We start from the raw sequence: 15,607 nt of genomic DNA, 5'->3' as shown, positions 1-15,607 counted from the left end.
AAAAAATTGACACAGAACATTTGGCCCTCATGGGGACCCAGACCATGTGAGTCTTTGTGGTAATCCATGAAATCTTAACGTTTGCAGGGATGCCAGTTGGCACCCCAAGGAATAAACTGGGTCCCTTCCCCAGGGTTTCGCCAGCATCCTGCAGCCACTCCCTTATTGAGTCCCCTCTCTTCCTGAGCTGTAGCTACCTAGCCAAGGAGGCCCAGTGCAGAAGGGTAGCTTGGGGAGAGGCCCTCCCTGAAGTCATCCCAGAGCACCCTGGCTGAGGCCTCAGAAGGCCATCCCCTTTGGCACCAGCTTGGGGTGAATACATGTCCCCAAAACACCTGCTTCTTTCCTTCCTCATCTCAATGCCTCCTCTGCCTTTCAATACCTTTGGCTTCTCAGTGGGCACCCCCTACCCCCGTCCCACATGCCTGGGAAACAGGAAGTGGAGGCAGAGGCATGGGAGGCTCTGGCAGGAGCACTTACCGGGACCGGGTGCCCATCCAAGTCGGAGCTGATCTTCCTCAGGTTCAGCAGCTCCGCCTCGGGCAGGAAGCCAGCTTCAGCCCAGACCGCGTAAAGGATGGGAGCTGCGTGGCCCTGCCGGGAGATGGACAGTGGGGTGAGGTCAGGTGGGGAGCGGTTCTACTTCGGGCTGTGCCTACTGCACACTGACCCCTGGGGCCCGGCCGAGCCAGCCAACTGCAGCATCCATTTGAGGGGAGGAAGGAAGTGAAGGCCACTTCTCCCCTTTCGGCCCTCTTCAGCCTCTTGGTTTTCAGCCCAAAGTTCCCACTGCCAAGGCCGGGCAGGCACTAAGACAGGTGCAGGGGGCACAGCTGTGAGGCTGGACGAAGCCAAAACCCCAGCAGGCAGCCGGCTGCCCTAATCCCTGGTTTGTGGCATGGGAACAAGTTGGACAGACTTCTAAGCTCTAAAGCCTGCCCGACAGACCAAACGCCACAGAGGCAGGCCTGAGCACAGGTGGATTTCAGGGATCTGTGGCTGTGATTCCACCCAGAAGGGGCGGGTCAGAGGGTCCCCATCCAAAACCCTGCTACAGCACACCACCACCCCTGAGGGGGACAAGCCGTGGCCTCGGGAGCGCTGGCACAATGCAGACAGAGCAGGCAGGGAGCCACAACCCAGACCGAGATGCCAGTCCTGCCTGTCAACACCCAGACTGGGCAGAACACACAACAGACGTTTCCATAGTCCCCTACTCCATTTCCTTGGGTTAAAGCATTGTTCATGTACCTGGGCTCCATGGCAGAGCAACCCATCAATTCAGTCCTGTATTCCTTAGCCAGCTGGGTCAGTATAGAGCAGGACACTGAGGGAGAGGCCAGGACGAGCAGGGAGAAGGCACCTGGGAGAGGTGGGCCCAGCCAGGCCTCCTCAAAGACCACTCACCATTCCAGGGCCCGTGTGACCCTAGTTCCAGGCAAGGTGTGGCTGGCAGTGGGCAGCTGGGCTCTTACCTTGGAGAGCACAAAGCGGTCATTGTGCAGGTTCCGGGGGTCCTGGGACTTGTAGCGCATGGTGTGGAAAAAGAGGACAGCCATGATCTCTGCGGCACTGCAGCATGACGTGGGGTGGCTGTGGCCCAGGAGAGAAGACAGACGCATACATCATGGCCCTGCACTCCTGAGCTATCGTGCTCAGCTGTACAGGGACCTGAGGGTACATGTCCCGAGGAGTCATACAGGCCTGGCTTATCAGACAGCCACGAGCTTTTGTTCCCTGGGAGGGTGACACATGGTCTCAAGAAGGCCACTCCTGGAAGTTTGGGGCCTGGGCCAGCTAGTGGGTGCTGGGGACTGTTGCACCTTTCCAGGGGCACCAGATCCTCAGAATCACGGCAACTGAAAATATCTGGGATTGGACTTGAGTAAGAAGGAAGGAGGGGCCCAGGAGAGATCTAGCACAGAAGACTCAGCCCAAGGCTAGCACCGCGGCTGGGGGCAGCTGCTGTCCGGGTAGAAGCCAGTTCCCACCTAGTGGCCCCCAGGAGTCTAAGGACTCAGCAGCCGACGGGCGCCGGCATTCCTATGACTGACCCCACATCCTGACAGGACTGCCTGGACACTGCCCACTTGTGAAGGGCACCCTGCCCTCTCAGCACCCAGGGGTGCTGGGCCTCTGAGCCCACGGGGCAGGGAGGAAGGGACTGAGGCTCATGGAGTTACCACAGACCTCCCAGCAGCCTCCACACACAGGGTGTGGTAGCCTGAAAAACTGGGCCTTGGGCTTTCCAATTGCATCACTGGGCTACTTGAAAGCTTTAGAAATGGGCAGTTTGAGGGCTGCTGTAGCAACTAGGAAACAGGCTTTTGTGTAGAATTTTCAAAGCAAGACACACAATCTCATCTTCTACAAGGCTACAATCATGTATTAATAAAAACCCCTTCTGCCTATGGACAAGGGCTGAGGAAGGGCTGACAAAGCAAGAACCTGCCTTCCAGCCTGGGAGTGGTGGGGCCAGAGTCCCCTTGGCTTTTTAGACTTGTTTTAATCACTGAGCAGCTACTGAGCAATAGAAAGTTTAAACTTTCTATTGCTTCCTGCTTCCCAGCAGGAAGTGCTGCAGGTCCTGGTCAGCCCTGAAGCCCTCTGGTCCCAGGGTTTTGTTAAAAGTTCAGCCTCAGGGCACAGGCCTCCCGGGAGGGCCCCTCCACATGCAGCTCAGCTCAGCCCTCTCACTGCTCCCAGAGGTCCTTCACACGAAGACAAGCCCCATGCCAAGCCCAAGGGCACATGCACCACCTGGAGCTCACGCCGCCAGCCTCCCGCCCCCTCCAGTCAGCGCTCCCACCAGGTTAGGGGTGAGTCACGCTCAGTGCAGACAAGTTAGTAGTAGAGAAATCCAGAAAACTGTCCATGCTGGTTTAGTACCAACATTCTCGCACACGATCATCTTATACTTAACTATTTCTATGAACTCCTGGTCATGGGAAAAGACACTACACCTGAAAGAGGGAGGTGAGGACATGGTAAACGAGAAACCTTTTCTGCCTGGCAGGGACCCTAATCCCACGCTCCCAGTACCAGCTTCAACTGGAGGCCACCCCAGTCAGGCTGACCTCTCATCCTTCCCACCTCCAAGGGCAGCCCTGGCCCTGAGGGGTCCTGTTTCTAAAGCCATGGTCCCATTAGGAGGGATCCTTGGTGGGAGAAGGATGTGGGTGGACACTGGGCCAAACCGTTCCGGGGAAGAATAACGACGGTAAGTGCAGGGCTCCACCTGCCCCGTCCACGTCGACACCCGGGGGTGACACTCCCACTGGCCACCAGAAGGGGTTCCAGGGAGAAATGGTGTGGCACAGGCTCTTTCCGTGCGTGGCAGAGGCACACCCAGGCCCAGATAGAGTAGACGTGGAGAGAGGAAGGTCAGCTGCGAGGTGACCAAGGGTGAGAAGTAGAACGTGCAGCTGATCTTAAGCCTTCCTTGCTAGGCCTGCAGCCTTTCACTCCCTCCAAAGGCTGCATCCAGCCTGCTGCGGCCACTCTCTTCACTTCTACCAAGTAAACACGCACAAAAGAAGAACACTTAGGAGCCAGGTGTCCCCGCACTCCTCCCCAGAGCTTTTGGGGCTCTCCCTCGGCAGAGCGTCCTGGGTTGGGGAGGTGAGCTGTGCCACTTGGGCTTCACGACTTGAGCAAGTGCTTCGTCAACCCGGGGCTCAGCTTCTTCACTTGGGAGAGTGTCTGGGAGACACAGTGAGATAACGCACGCACAGTACCCCAGGTCTCCAGCAGCCGCGACCACTGACAACCCTCTCAGCACCTGCAGCTCTTATCTACAGGCAGGGATGGTGACACCACCCACACCTGCTGGCCACAGGCAGGCAAGAGGGGAGAAATAAACCAAGGATTGAGACCGGGCTCTGCACACTGTAAAGCACTGAGCACACAGGAGACAGTTACTTTCAAGCTCAACTTACTAGAGGGCCTTTGGGGCCAAAGGCATACATTTAAGCCTGTGGCCTCCTCGGGCCAGAGTTTTTCCTGCCATTCCAGACTGCCTGCACAACTGCAGGTGGACGCCCCATCCCGTGGTGCTGTGTGTGACAACTCTGGGTGAACAATGGCAAGAGATGGGGTGAGGAGCATGGTGGAGGGGCTACAGGGTACTTATTGTATACCCTGACTCTGTGATAAACATGGCTAACAAGCACACTTGACAGTTTGTTAAAAAAAAAAAAAAAAAAAAAAACTAACAAACCCTGCCTTGACCAAAACAGTCCACTTACAACCCCAATTAGTTCAACCTGTGACAGTGGTGTGGCAAGCTTAGAGCTAGGCCCAAAAAAAGTCCCTTAAAGCCCCCTCCAGGCTGGGGGCGGTGGCTCACGCCTGTAATCCCAGCACTTTGGGAGGTCAAGGCGGGCGGATCACCTGAGGTCAGGAGTTCAAGATCAGCCTGGCCAATATGGTAAAACCCCATCTCTACTAAAAATACCAAAAAATTAGCCAGGCGTGGTGGTGGACGCCTGTAATCCCAGCTACTCGGGAGGCTGAGGCAGGAGAATCACTTGAACCTGGGAGCCAGAGGTTTCAGTGAGCCGAGATTGCACCATTGCACTCCAGCCTGAGCAACAAGAGTAAAACTCCATCTCAAAAAAAAAAAAAAAAAAAAAGCACCCTCTCCACTCCCCTCCAGGACAACATATATTCTTCCAGATGCCCCCTGGCCAGGACAATCTCTGTCATCGCTTTAGTGCTCACTCCACCTGCTCACAGGTTTCTATGCAAGAAAAGGCCAGAGAGGCTCCCTCACCCTCCGGGTGGGCTCCTTCAAGAGATAATGGATGTCAGGTTGGGTGCGGTGGCTCACACCTGTAATTCCAGCACTTTGGGAGGCCAAGGCAGGCAGATCACCTGAGGTCAGCGGCTCAAAGACCAGCCTTGCTAACATGGTGAAACCCCGTCTCTACTAAAAATACAAAAATTAGCCAGGCGTGGTGGCACATGCCTATAATCCCAGCTACTTGGGAGGCTGAGGCAGGAGAATAGCATGAACCCGGGAGGCGTGGGTTGCAATGAGCCGAGATCATGCCATTGCACTCCAGCCTGGGCAACAGAGTGAGACTGTCTAAAAAAAAAATAATGAAAATAATTTACCAAAACTGACTCAAGAAGAAATAGAGAACCTAAGTAATCTTTTAAGCATTAAAAATAAACCAGATCAGTAGCCGAAGATGCACATTCCTTAACTCCCAGCAACTTCACCAGTAGGAACATACAGTGAAATGTACACACATGTTCCACACATTCTACAGGGAACACAAACAGGCCGGGCACAGTGGCTCACACCTGTAATCCCAGTGCTCTGGGACGCTGAGGTGGGTGGATCAACTGAGGTCAGGAGTTCGAGACCAGCCTGGCTAACATGGTGAAACCCTGTATCTACTACAAATACAAAAATTAGCTGGGCATGGTGGCAGGCACCTGTAATCCCAGCTACTTGGGAAGCTGAGGCAGGAGAACCACTTGAACCCAGGAGGCGGAGGTTGCAGTGAACCAAGATTGCACCATTGCACTCCAGATTCGGTGACAGAGTGAGACTCCATCTCAGGAAAAAACAAAAAACAAAAAAACAAAGGAAACACAAACAGGGCTGCCCCACATTGTTTGCAATTCCAAGACCTGGAACTCACTTATACGTCTATCAATAGACGAGGTTAACTGGAATATATTAATATAATGGGATACTATACAGCAGTAAGAATGAGCTACACTTCACAAATCCGGTATCAATATTCTTTCCCAAATATAGTGTGAAAAAAGCACAGTGCAGAAGGATCTGTTTAACAAAGAAGACCATATTGATTTATGTACAAGTCTTTTTGTATATACTACAAGGGAAACAGGCCAGGCGCGGTGGCTCAAGCCTGTAATCCCAGCACTTTGGGAGGCCGAGGTGGGCGGATCACCTGAGGTCATGAGTTTGAGATCAGCTTGACCAACATGGAGAAACCCCATCTCTACTAAAAATACAAAATTAGCCGGGCAGAGTGGCGCATGCCTGTAATCCCAGCTACTCGGGAGGCTGAGACAGGAGAATCGTTTGAACCCGGGAGGCGGAGGTTGAAGTGAGCCGAGATGGCGCCACTGCACTCCAGCCTGCGACAACAAGAGCGAAACTCTGTCTCAAAAAAAAAAAAAAAAAAAAAAAAAAGGAAAACAATAGAATGATAATGAACAAAAAATTCAGGGTATAGTTCTTTCTCAGGGGAAGGGAAGATGAGGAGGGACGGACCTACTGTAGTTCCAAAAATCACTGTATTGTACTAGTTCTTAATCCTGGGAGTAGCTACACACAGGTTCATTATTTATGACAGGAGTATATCATTTATCTTCTTCTTTATGCATATACTTTTTTTTTTAAATATTCAGGTGGCTCACGCCTATAATCTCAGCACTTTGGGAGACCGAGACAGGTGGATCACCTGAGGTCAGGAGTTTGAGACCAGCTTGGCCAACAAGGTAAAACCCCGTCTCTACTAAAAATACAATAATTAGCTGGGCATGGTGGTGGATGCCTGTAATCCTAGCTGCTCGGGAGACTGAGGCAGGAGAATCGCTTGAACCTGGGAGGCAGAGGTTGCAGTGAGCCGAGATCTCACCATTGCACTCCAGCCTGGGAGACAAGAGTGAAACTCAGTCTCAAAAAAAAAAAAAAAAAAAAAAAAAAAAAATTTAGAAGAGGCCAGAGGCAGTGGCTCACCTGAGGCACCTGAGGTCAGGAGTTCAAGACCGGCCTGGCCGACATGGCAAAACCCCGCCTCTACTAAAAATACAAAAATTAGCTGGGTGTGGTGGTGCGGGCCAGTAGTCCCAGCTACTTTACACGGGAGGCTAAGGCAGGAGAATTGCTTGAACCTGGGAGGCAGAGGCTGCAGTGAGCCGAGATCACACCACTGCACTCCAGCCTGGGCAACAGACTCCACCTCAGAAAAAAAAAAAAAAACTCAAGAGAGAATCCCAGGATGTCAGGTGGAACTGAACATCAGAAGCAGTTCTTGCTCTTCCTGTGCCCTGAACTACCTGAGCTGGCTTCTGCCCGGAAAGAACCTCTGGCTCCAGACCTCAGGTTGTTTCTTCAGATCTCTGCCCCATGTCACCTCCTCCAAGAAGCCCTCCCTGACCACACTATCTAAAATAGCTCTTCTTCCCCTCACTCATGCTTGCCACCTGACATTAGGTGGTTATTGCCTGTCTACCCTACTGCAATACAAGCTCCTTGAGGACAGAGCTTTGGGCCTTTCACTGTTGTATCCACAGGCTTGAACAGTACCAGGCACAAACTGAGTGCACAAATGAATACATGATGTATCCTAGTAACCTTGGGGCTGTAACCTCTCTGAGCCAGTTTCCTCACTATAAAACTGAGGTAAAAGAAGAATCTGATTGAATGATGTAGTGTGTATGTATAGAAGGTGGCACCGTGCATAGAAATTAGCAATTGCTCAGTAAATATTAGACTATGCTGCATTTGGAGGATGGGGCCACTAAGGTCCACAGAGAGTAAGTGACTTGCCGAAAGTCACACAGCCTGCCAGCAGCAGAGCTAGGATAAGAGCAAAATGCTAAGAAAAACTGATGAATGGATAAACAAAATGCACTGTGTCCACACAATGGAATATTCTGCCATAAAAAGAAATGAAGGGCTGGGCGTGGTGGCTCATGCCTGTTAATTCCAGCACTTTGAGAGGCCAAGGCAGGAAGATGACTTGAGCCCAGAATTTGAGACCAGGCTCAGCAACATACCCTGTCTCTACAAATAATTTTTAAAATTAGCTGTGTATGGTGGTGAGTGCCTCCCAGCTACTTAGGAGGCTGAGGTGGGAAGACTGCTCGATCCCGGGAGGTTGAGGCTGCAGTGTGCCATGACTGTGCCATTGCACTCCAGCTTGGGGACACAGTGGAGACCCTGCCCCCCCACCCCCCAAAAAAGGAACAAAGTACTGATTCATGTTACAACATGGATGACCCTCTAAAAATTATGCTAAGAGGCCAGACCCAAAAGAACTCATTCTGTATAATTGCATTTATATGAAATGTCTAGAAGAGTTAAATTTAGAGACAGAAAATTAGATTAGTGGTTGCCCAGGACTGGGGGTGGAAATGGGGAGTGACAGCAAATGTCCAGAAGAGATCTTTTAGGAGATGTGGTAAATTTTTGTAGTAATCTCTGCAAATTCATTAAAATCACTTACAATGTTATGATACGCCAATTATACCTTAATCAAGCTGCTAGAAATTTGTTTTTATTTATTTATTTATTCATTTATTTATTTGAGACAAGTTCTCACTCTGTCACCCAGGCTGGAGTGCAGTGGTGCAATTGTGGCTCACTGCAACCTCCGCCTCCCGGGTTCAAGCAATTCTCGTGCCTCAGCCTCCCCAGTAGCTGGGATTACAGGTGCCTGCTACCATGCCCGACTCATTTTTTTTGTATTTTTTAGTAGAGATGGGCTTTCACCATGTTGGCCAGGCTGGTCTCGAACTCCTGACCTCAAATGATCCACCCACCTTGGCCTCCCAAAGTGCTGGGATTACAGGTATGAGCCATCACACCTGGCCTAAAAATGTGTTTTAAAAGAAAAAGGGCCTGCAGCGGTGGCTCACGCCTGTAATCCCAACACTTTGGGAGGCCAAGGCTGGCGGGAAGATCACCTGAGGTCAGGAATTCGAGACCAGCCTGGCCAACATGGTGAAAATGTCCCTACTGAAAATGCAAAATTTAGCTGGGTGGTAGTGGCATGCACCTGCAATCCCAGCTACTTGGGAGACTGAGGCAGAGAATCGCTTGAACCTGGGACGTGGAAGTTGCAGTGAGCCAAGATTGCTGCCCCACTGCATTCCAGCCTGGGTGACAGAGCGAGACTCTGTCAAACAAACAAATAAACGGAAGAAAAAGGTGCTAGGAGAGCTCAGCAGAGGAAGCTCTTCGGCGTTCACACTTCCCTTTCAGCTGTGTAGTCCTCGGAGATGCCACCCAGTGCACAAATGCAACTGACTTCTGAGCAACCCCCATCTGCAGGTGGGCTCACCCCAGCTCCCAGCACACCCTCTCTCCCCTACCTTGCCTCTCCATTCAGGACAGGAGCAGAGCCTGCCTGAGGACCCAGCTCTGTGCAGGTCCCTGACCTCTAGGAGTGTCCCCAGCACCCAGGGCAAACTGGTCTGTGGCAAGAAGGGAGTTCCTGATTTTGTGGAACTAGGCGACAGTGATAACAAGCCTGCCTCAAGAAACAATGAATGTTGAGGGGTCAGAGCCACAACAGGGGCTGGACATCAGTTAGAGTCCATACGAAGCCACGAGAAAGTCTCAGTCAGATCCTAACCAGGTGCTGTACTTCACTTCCAGTTTCTTAAAACACCGACCACCAGCCCTGCAGAGGAGAGGTCACTCGGGCAGAGAACCAAGCCACCCCAGGACGGCCAGTGTCTTCACAGAGTGGGGAAATGCTGCTGCTGGGGCAATCTCAACGGCCATGCTCTTGCCTCAGTCAGGGCCAGGATGGGTCCTGAGGCAGCCCAAAAACAGAAGCAGGCCCAGAGAGGCGGGGCCACATGGAGCCAGAGACCCCAGGAGGCCCTCAAGCCTTCAGCCAAAGCACCTCAGATGTCAGAGCTGGGTAAACTGGGATACAATCCCAGCCACTTCAAGGGCACAGAGAGCACCAAGATGTAAAATCAGCAACAGCAGGTGGTGGAACCCCGGAGCCCACTCACTCCATCCCCAGGCACCCAGTTTGAAACCACCTATCCATGAACCTCTCCTTTCAAGATGGAGAAAATGGCCTGTAATCCCAGTACTCTAGGGAAGCTGAGGCAGGTGGATCGCTTAAGCCCAGGAGTTTGAGACCAGCCTGGCCAAAATGGCAAAACCTCAACTCTACAAAAAATACAAAAATTAGCCAAGGCATGGTGGCTCATGCCTGTGGTCCCAGCTACTTGTGCGACTGAGATGAGGGGATCATTTGAGCCCAGGAGGCGGAGGCTGCAGTGAGCAGAGATCACGCCACAGCATTCCAGCCTGGGCAACTGAGACCCTGAGATAGAAAGGTTTTTTTTGTTTTGTTTTGTTTTTTTAAGAGCCAGGGTTTCGCTGTTGCCCAGGCTGGAGTGCAGAGCCATGATCATAGCTCACTGCAGCCTTGAACTCCTGGGCTCAAGTGATCCTCACACCTCAGCCTCCCAAGTAGCTGGGACTACAGGCACATGCACAGCTTTTTCTTTTTTTTTTGTAGAGATGAGGTCTCACTATGTTGCCCAGTTTGGTCCTGAACTCCCAGACTCAAACAATCCTCCCACCCTGGCCTCCCAAAGTGCTGTGATTACAGGCGTGAGCCACCGCATCTGGCCGGAAGGGCCTTTCTGACAAAGGCAAAGCCACTAGGAACAGAGCCAGGGTTAGACTCATCTCCCGTGTCCACCAGCCAGGACTGGCCAGACATTACCCTCCCCAAAGCTGTGGGTCAGAAACCCTGGGGGGACTTGTTGAAAGCACAGACCACCTTCCCTTTTGAATCAGGCCTGACTGTGATGGAGTCCTCAGATGACACTGTACTGTTTGGATAACACCACAGTCTGGCCCTGGTGAGAACTGAGAAATCTTTGCCACCAGCCTCAGCATCCAGGCCACTTCTGACAAGGCCATTGGGGTTTTGTTTTTTTAAAGCCAGGATGAGCTGGACCCTTGCCACAATTCCTTCAGCCCATGGAAGGAGATGACCCCAGAGAAGCTCTAGCCACTGTGGGCGCTGCCTCAACAAAGAGCCTTCTGTGAGGTCTGTCCCTTCACCTCCAGGCCCAACTCCTGACAGAGGCCAGTGTCCCTGCTTCCCGGGCCTGGTGAGGTTCACTGCACACGGGTCAGTGATGGCACAGGAAAGGGAAAGCTATCGAGAAACGAGCCTGGGTCCTCACTGACAGAATGTATGAATCCTGTCTCAGTAAGTGGCCAGTGAAAGACTGGACCAAAGCTAGACATGGTAGCACATGCCTGTGGTCCCAGCTACCCAGGAGGGTGAGGCAGGATTGCTATAGCCTAGGAGTTCAAGACTGCAAGGGAGCCATGACTGTGCCTCTGTACTCCAGACCTGGTGGGTGACAGAGCAAGACCCTGTCTTAAAAAAAAAAAGAAAAAAGAAAAAAGAAAAAAGGAAAAGGGGCCAATAATAATCCCAGCACTTTGGGAGGCCGAGGTGGGAGGATCACCTGAGGTCAGGAGTTCGAGACCAACCTCAACATGGAGAAACCCCGTCTCTACTAAAAATACAAAATTAGCCAGGTGTGGTGGTGCATGCCTGTAATCCCAGCTACTTGGGAGGCTGAGGCAGGAGAATTGCTTGAACCTGGGAGGCAGAGGTTGTGGTGAGCCAAGATCGCACCATTACACTCCAGCCTGGGCAACCACAGTGAAACTCCATCTCAAAAAAAGAAAAAGGACTGGATCAAAATCCTGCCAGCTCCCCCAGAAAAGGGGACATTCTGACAAACTGTCACTTTAGCTGTGACTACAGCCCAGATTGGGCCAGCGCTTCCGGACTAAGCCTTCACTCTATGCCTCATTGCAGAGAGGGAACAGTAGACCAGAAACAGGACACTACCTGTGTCTCAAGTCTTCCTTGATTAGCTTTTGGGTGCAAACACACACATACTCTTGGCACACACCTTTCAAAATATGGGTTGCATAGCAATGTTATTTCCTTCTGAAAAATAAGTTTTCCCTACTTTTTTGCATATTTTAAACATATACATATACATACACAGTCACTGTATTTTACATATCCTTTTTTTCTTTTGCAAATGGATACTTTTTGAGTTCAGTGAGCTTCCCCCTCCAAGACATTACAATGTAAATATGGTGTAACTCTCAGTCACCACAGTATGTTTCCGGAGGGGTAAAGGCAGTGAGGAAATCAGACTTTGCCTAACAAAGAACTAGGAGACCCACTTGACATTCCACTCTTTTGGAGCACCCTACATTTGTAAATCTTATTTCTCTCCAAGTGCCTTTCAAACTGACTAATATCCACCAGGGCTGTACCTGGCCTTCCCTTTCACCTTTTTCACCATTCTCCAGCCTGGCACAGACCACTTGCCCAAGAGGCATTTTTTTTTTTTTTTGAGAAGTTTCACTTTTGTTGCCCAGGCTGGAGTGCAATGGTGCAATCTCAGCTCACTGCAACCTCTGCCTCCCGAGTTCAAGTGATTCTCTTGCCTCAGCCTCCTGGGTAGCTGGGATTACAGGTGCCCGCCACCACGTCCAGCTAATTTTTTGTATTTTTAGTAGGGACAGGGTTTCACCATGTTGGCCAAGCTGGTCCACTCGCCTACGCCTCCCAAAGTGCTGGGATTACAGGGATGAGCCACTGCAGCTGGCCGAACCATTATTTATTTTTGGAGACAGGGTCTTGCTAATGTTACTCAGGCTGGTCTTGAACTCCTGGCCTCAAGCAAACCTCCTGCCTTGGCCTCCCAAAGCGCTGGCATTACAGCCATGTAACACCATGCCCAACTATTTTTCTTTTCTTGGCTTTTCTTTTTTTTGAGACACGGTCTCGCTGTTACCCATGCTGGAGCGTGTGGCACGTTCAAGGCTCACTACAGCCTCAACCTCCTGGGCTCAAGTGATCCTCTGCCTCAGCCTCCCATATAGCTGAGACTACAGGTACACATCACCACACCTAGCCAATTAAAAAAAATGTTTGGCCGGGGGCGGTGGCTCACGCCTGTAATCCCAGCACTTCGGGGAGGCCAAGGTGGGTGGATCACCTGAGGTCAAGAGACCAGCCTGGCCAAGATGGTGAAATCCTGTCTCTACTAAAAATACAAAAATTAGCCGGTGCGGTGGCGGATGCCTGTAGTCCCCAGCTACTCAGGAGGGTAGGGCAGGAGAATCACTTGAACCCAGGAGGCAGAGGTTGCAGTGAGCCAAGATCGCGCCACTGCACTCTAGCCTGGGCGATAGAGCAAGACTCCATCTCAAAAAAAAAAAAAAAAAAAAAATTTTTTTTTAAGCTATGGGGTCTCATTATGTTGCCCAGGTTGGTCTGGAACTCCTGGGCTCAAGCAATTCTCCCACCTCGGCCTCCCGATTACAGGCATGAACCACCATGCCCTGCCAAGAAGCATGAGCCCCAACCAGACAGTATGGAATGGCCACCAATTACCAGCTTGGGCAAGTAACTTAACACACTAGCCTCAGTGTCCCCATCTATAAAATGTGAATACAACACAATCTATTTCACAGGGTTATTCTCAGGATGCAACGAATGATGATGCTGTGTTATACCAGATACCTACTCGGCAGCTCAGGAACCCTGTAAACATCTGCATGTTTTATCTAGCCCTGAAAGATGCTCAGATGTGCAATACTACTTAGTTGGCTAATTGCTGCTTCTCTCCAGCTAGACCTCAGACCCCCTGAAACGGCCAAAGGTAGCAGGTCCAACAGTACCAAACAAGGAACACAAGGCCGGCAGAGCTACCGTGTGCCAGGCTGGCAAAGGGGGAGCTGAGAGTAAGCCAGGTCCCTGCCCAGGCAGGGGATACCCCACATAAGTGGTAAGACTGATACAAACCCAGGAGAGCTAACAGGTCCAAAGTGTGCAAGGGAGTGGGTGGGGGAAGGGCTTTTGAAAGACATCTAATCCCTTCTGAGAACAGGGTGTCTTAAAGGCACAAAGGGTGAATGCGTACCCACCCAGAAAGGTTAACAGATTTACTTAATAATACATCCTGAATGAAACTGGCCAGAAGCCTGAATCTTGTCTGTCTGAAACATAGAGCTTGTTTGGGAAGGTCCCGGGAAATCATCCACCACGCAGCCCTCACAACCCTGTCATAAGCCTGGCGCACTGCTGGCACTGTGGCCTCAAAGCAGCCTCCAAGTAGAGCACTGGAGTCCTTGAAACCACCCAGCGTCGTAAGTGCCATTACTGTCCCCGCTTTACAGAGTGGGAAGCAGGCTCTGAAGTAATTCACTGGCTGACCCTCTCACCCACCCCACTGTACACCTCCAGCTGCATGCACGGTGGCCCTCATTAATTATCCCTGTCTCCGCTACAGAGGAGGCTCCTTGGGATCAGCAACTGCCTTTGTCCACCTTCTGGGCCAAAAGGGCTGGCCGGGGAAGGATATCGGGGCATAAGCACGCCAGCTCCTACCTCGGAGATATAGCACCTGGTGGCTGGCCCTGCCCCAGGACTTCACTCCCGGCGCTAGGGCCCTGGAACTCCGTCCTTCCGGCGCTTAGCCTTCTCAGTCTCCTTCCCCTCCGCCTCCTCCAGCCTCAGGTCAAATCTTAGACCTCCTTTTCACAATGGATGCCAGGGTTCTGCATCCACGTGCCACCGCCCTCCTCTCCTCTTCCCCCCCATCAGCCGCGCCGCTGCCTGGCGTCTCAGCAGCCCCCTGCTCCAAACTCGGACCCAACCCAGGGGTGGCAGGAGACAGGGGTGAGGGAGCGTAGTCTGTGGTGGGGAGAAGGCCAGGCCCCCAAGTCTCCTGCAAGAGGAGTTAAAAACAGGTTCTCTAGAGTCGGACTGCTGGGCCTCAAATGCCGGATCTCCCTGTGTGTAACTTTGGGTAGCTGACTAACTGGAGCCTCCGTTTCCTCATCTGGAAGGGGGAACACTCCCGGCGGCGCCCACACAGCCAGGTGGTGGAGAGGGTTAAGAGGGCCGCGTTCTCTAGAACAGCAATAATGGTGGCCTTCCCGGCATCGCCCTAGAGGAGACTTGGCGAGTTGCGAGCCCATCCCCCGCGCCACCATGCAGCTGCGCGGCCGGCGATCCGCGTGGGGAAGAGCCGGCCTGAGGCGCACGGAGGACCAGAGGCCCACGCGGCCGAACCCGAGCAGTAGGGCGAGTGCACTGCGCAGCGGAAGCCGCCTGCAGCCCGGGGCCCTGCGAGGCGCGCGTCTCCGCCCTCCGACGGCGCCCGGGCCACCTTCCTCGTCTAGGCAGCGCGCGGCGCGACCCAGAGCCCGCGGCGAATCTGGCCGCTGCAGATGCCCCCCGCCCCGCCTGAGCCGCGCCCCCGGCCGGCGCCGCGCACTCACCCAGAGCCCGCCGCCGTGGTGGCCTGGATGGAGCTGATGCGCAGGCGGTTGGCCGTGTCCTTCAGGGCCTGCAGCTTCTGCTGGTCAGGCTTGTGGTAGCCCTCCATAGTGCGGCGGGCGGGGACCGGGCGCACACGCGGACACACAGAGATAGCGGCTGCTCCCGCGACGACAGGCGGCTGCCGAGGCCGAGCGCGGGGCGGAGGCGCGTTAAGACGCCGGGCGGAGCTGGGCGGGGAAGGGAGAGGCGGGGCAGGGGGAGGAGGCGGGGCTCGAATCACCCCAGGCCATCAGCCCCGCCCCTCCTGGGGCCGCCTCCTGCCCGCTCCCCTCCCCTAGGCGCTGGGCTGCTGCGGACTGCGAGGTTAGCAGTTAACCACACACACCAATAATAGTAACACAACGAACAACTCAAGGTTCGAGACTTGGCTCCTGACTCGAAGGCCTCTCAGTCTCCCTCCTCCACACAGTCCTCTGTGGAATTGTCACAGCTAATCCCATTTTAGAGACGGACAAACTGAGGCTTGGCAA

The 15,607-nt window shown here is 52.9% G+C and overlaps 1 protein-coding gene across 2 annotated transcripts in view; it reads right to left on the bottom strand.

The window, feature by feature from the left end:
* TKT (transketolase) overlaps positions 1-15,349 on the bottom strand; it is a 31,315-nt gene extending 15,966 nt beyond the window's left edge. For both annotated transcript variants that reach the window (XM_030811611.1, XM_030811610.1), the window contains exons 1-3: positions 15,077-15,349; positions 1,476-1,593; positions 481-594 (exon numbers count right to left, since the gene is read on the bottom strand). In XM_030811611.1, coding sequence (XP_030667471.1) covers positions 481-594; positions 1,476-1,593; positions 15,077-15,183 — 339 coding nt within the window. In that variant the 5' untranslated portion in view covers positions 15,184-15,349. The remainder of the gene's footprint in view (positions 1-480; positions 595-1,475; positions 1,594-15,076) is intronic.
* Positions 15,350-15,607: the final 258 nt, after the last annotated feature.

Source organism: Nomascus leucogenys, chromosome 4, assembly GCF_006542625.1.
Source record: "Nomascus leucogenys isolate Asia chromosome 4, Asia_NLE_v1, whole genome shotgun sequence".
Classification (NCBI taxonomy): Eukaryota; Metazoa; Chordata; class Mammalia; order Primates; family Hylobatidae; genus Nomascus; species Nomascus leucogenys.
Note: the sequence above shows the minus strand (reverse complement) of the source record. Positions and strands in the feature narration are given on the sequence as shown.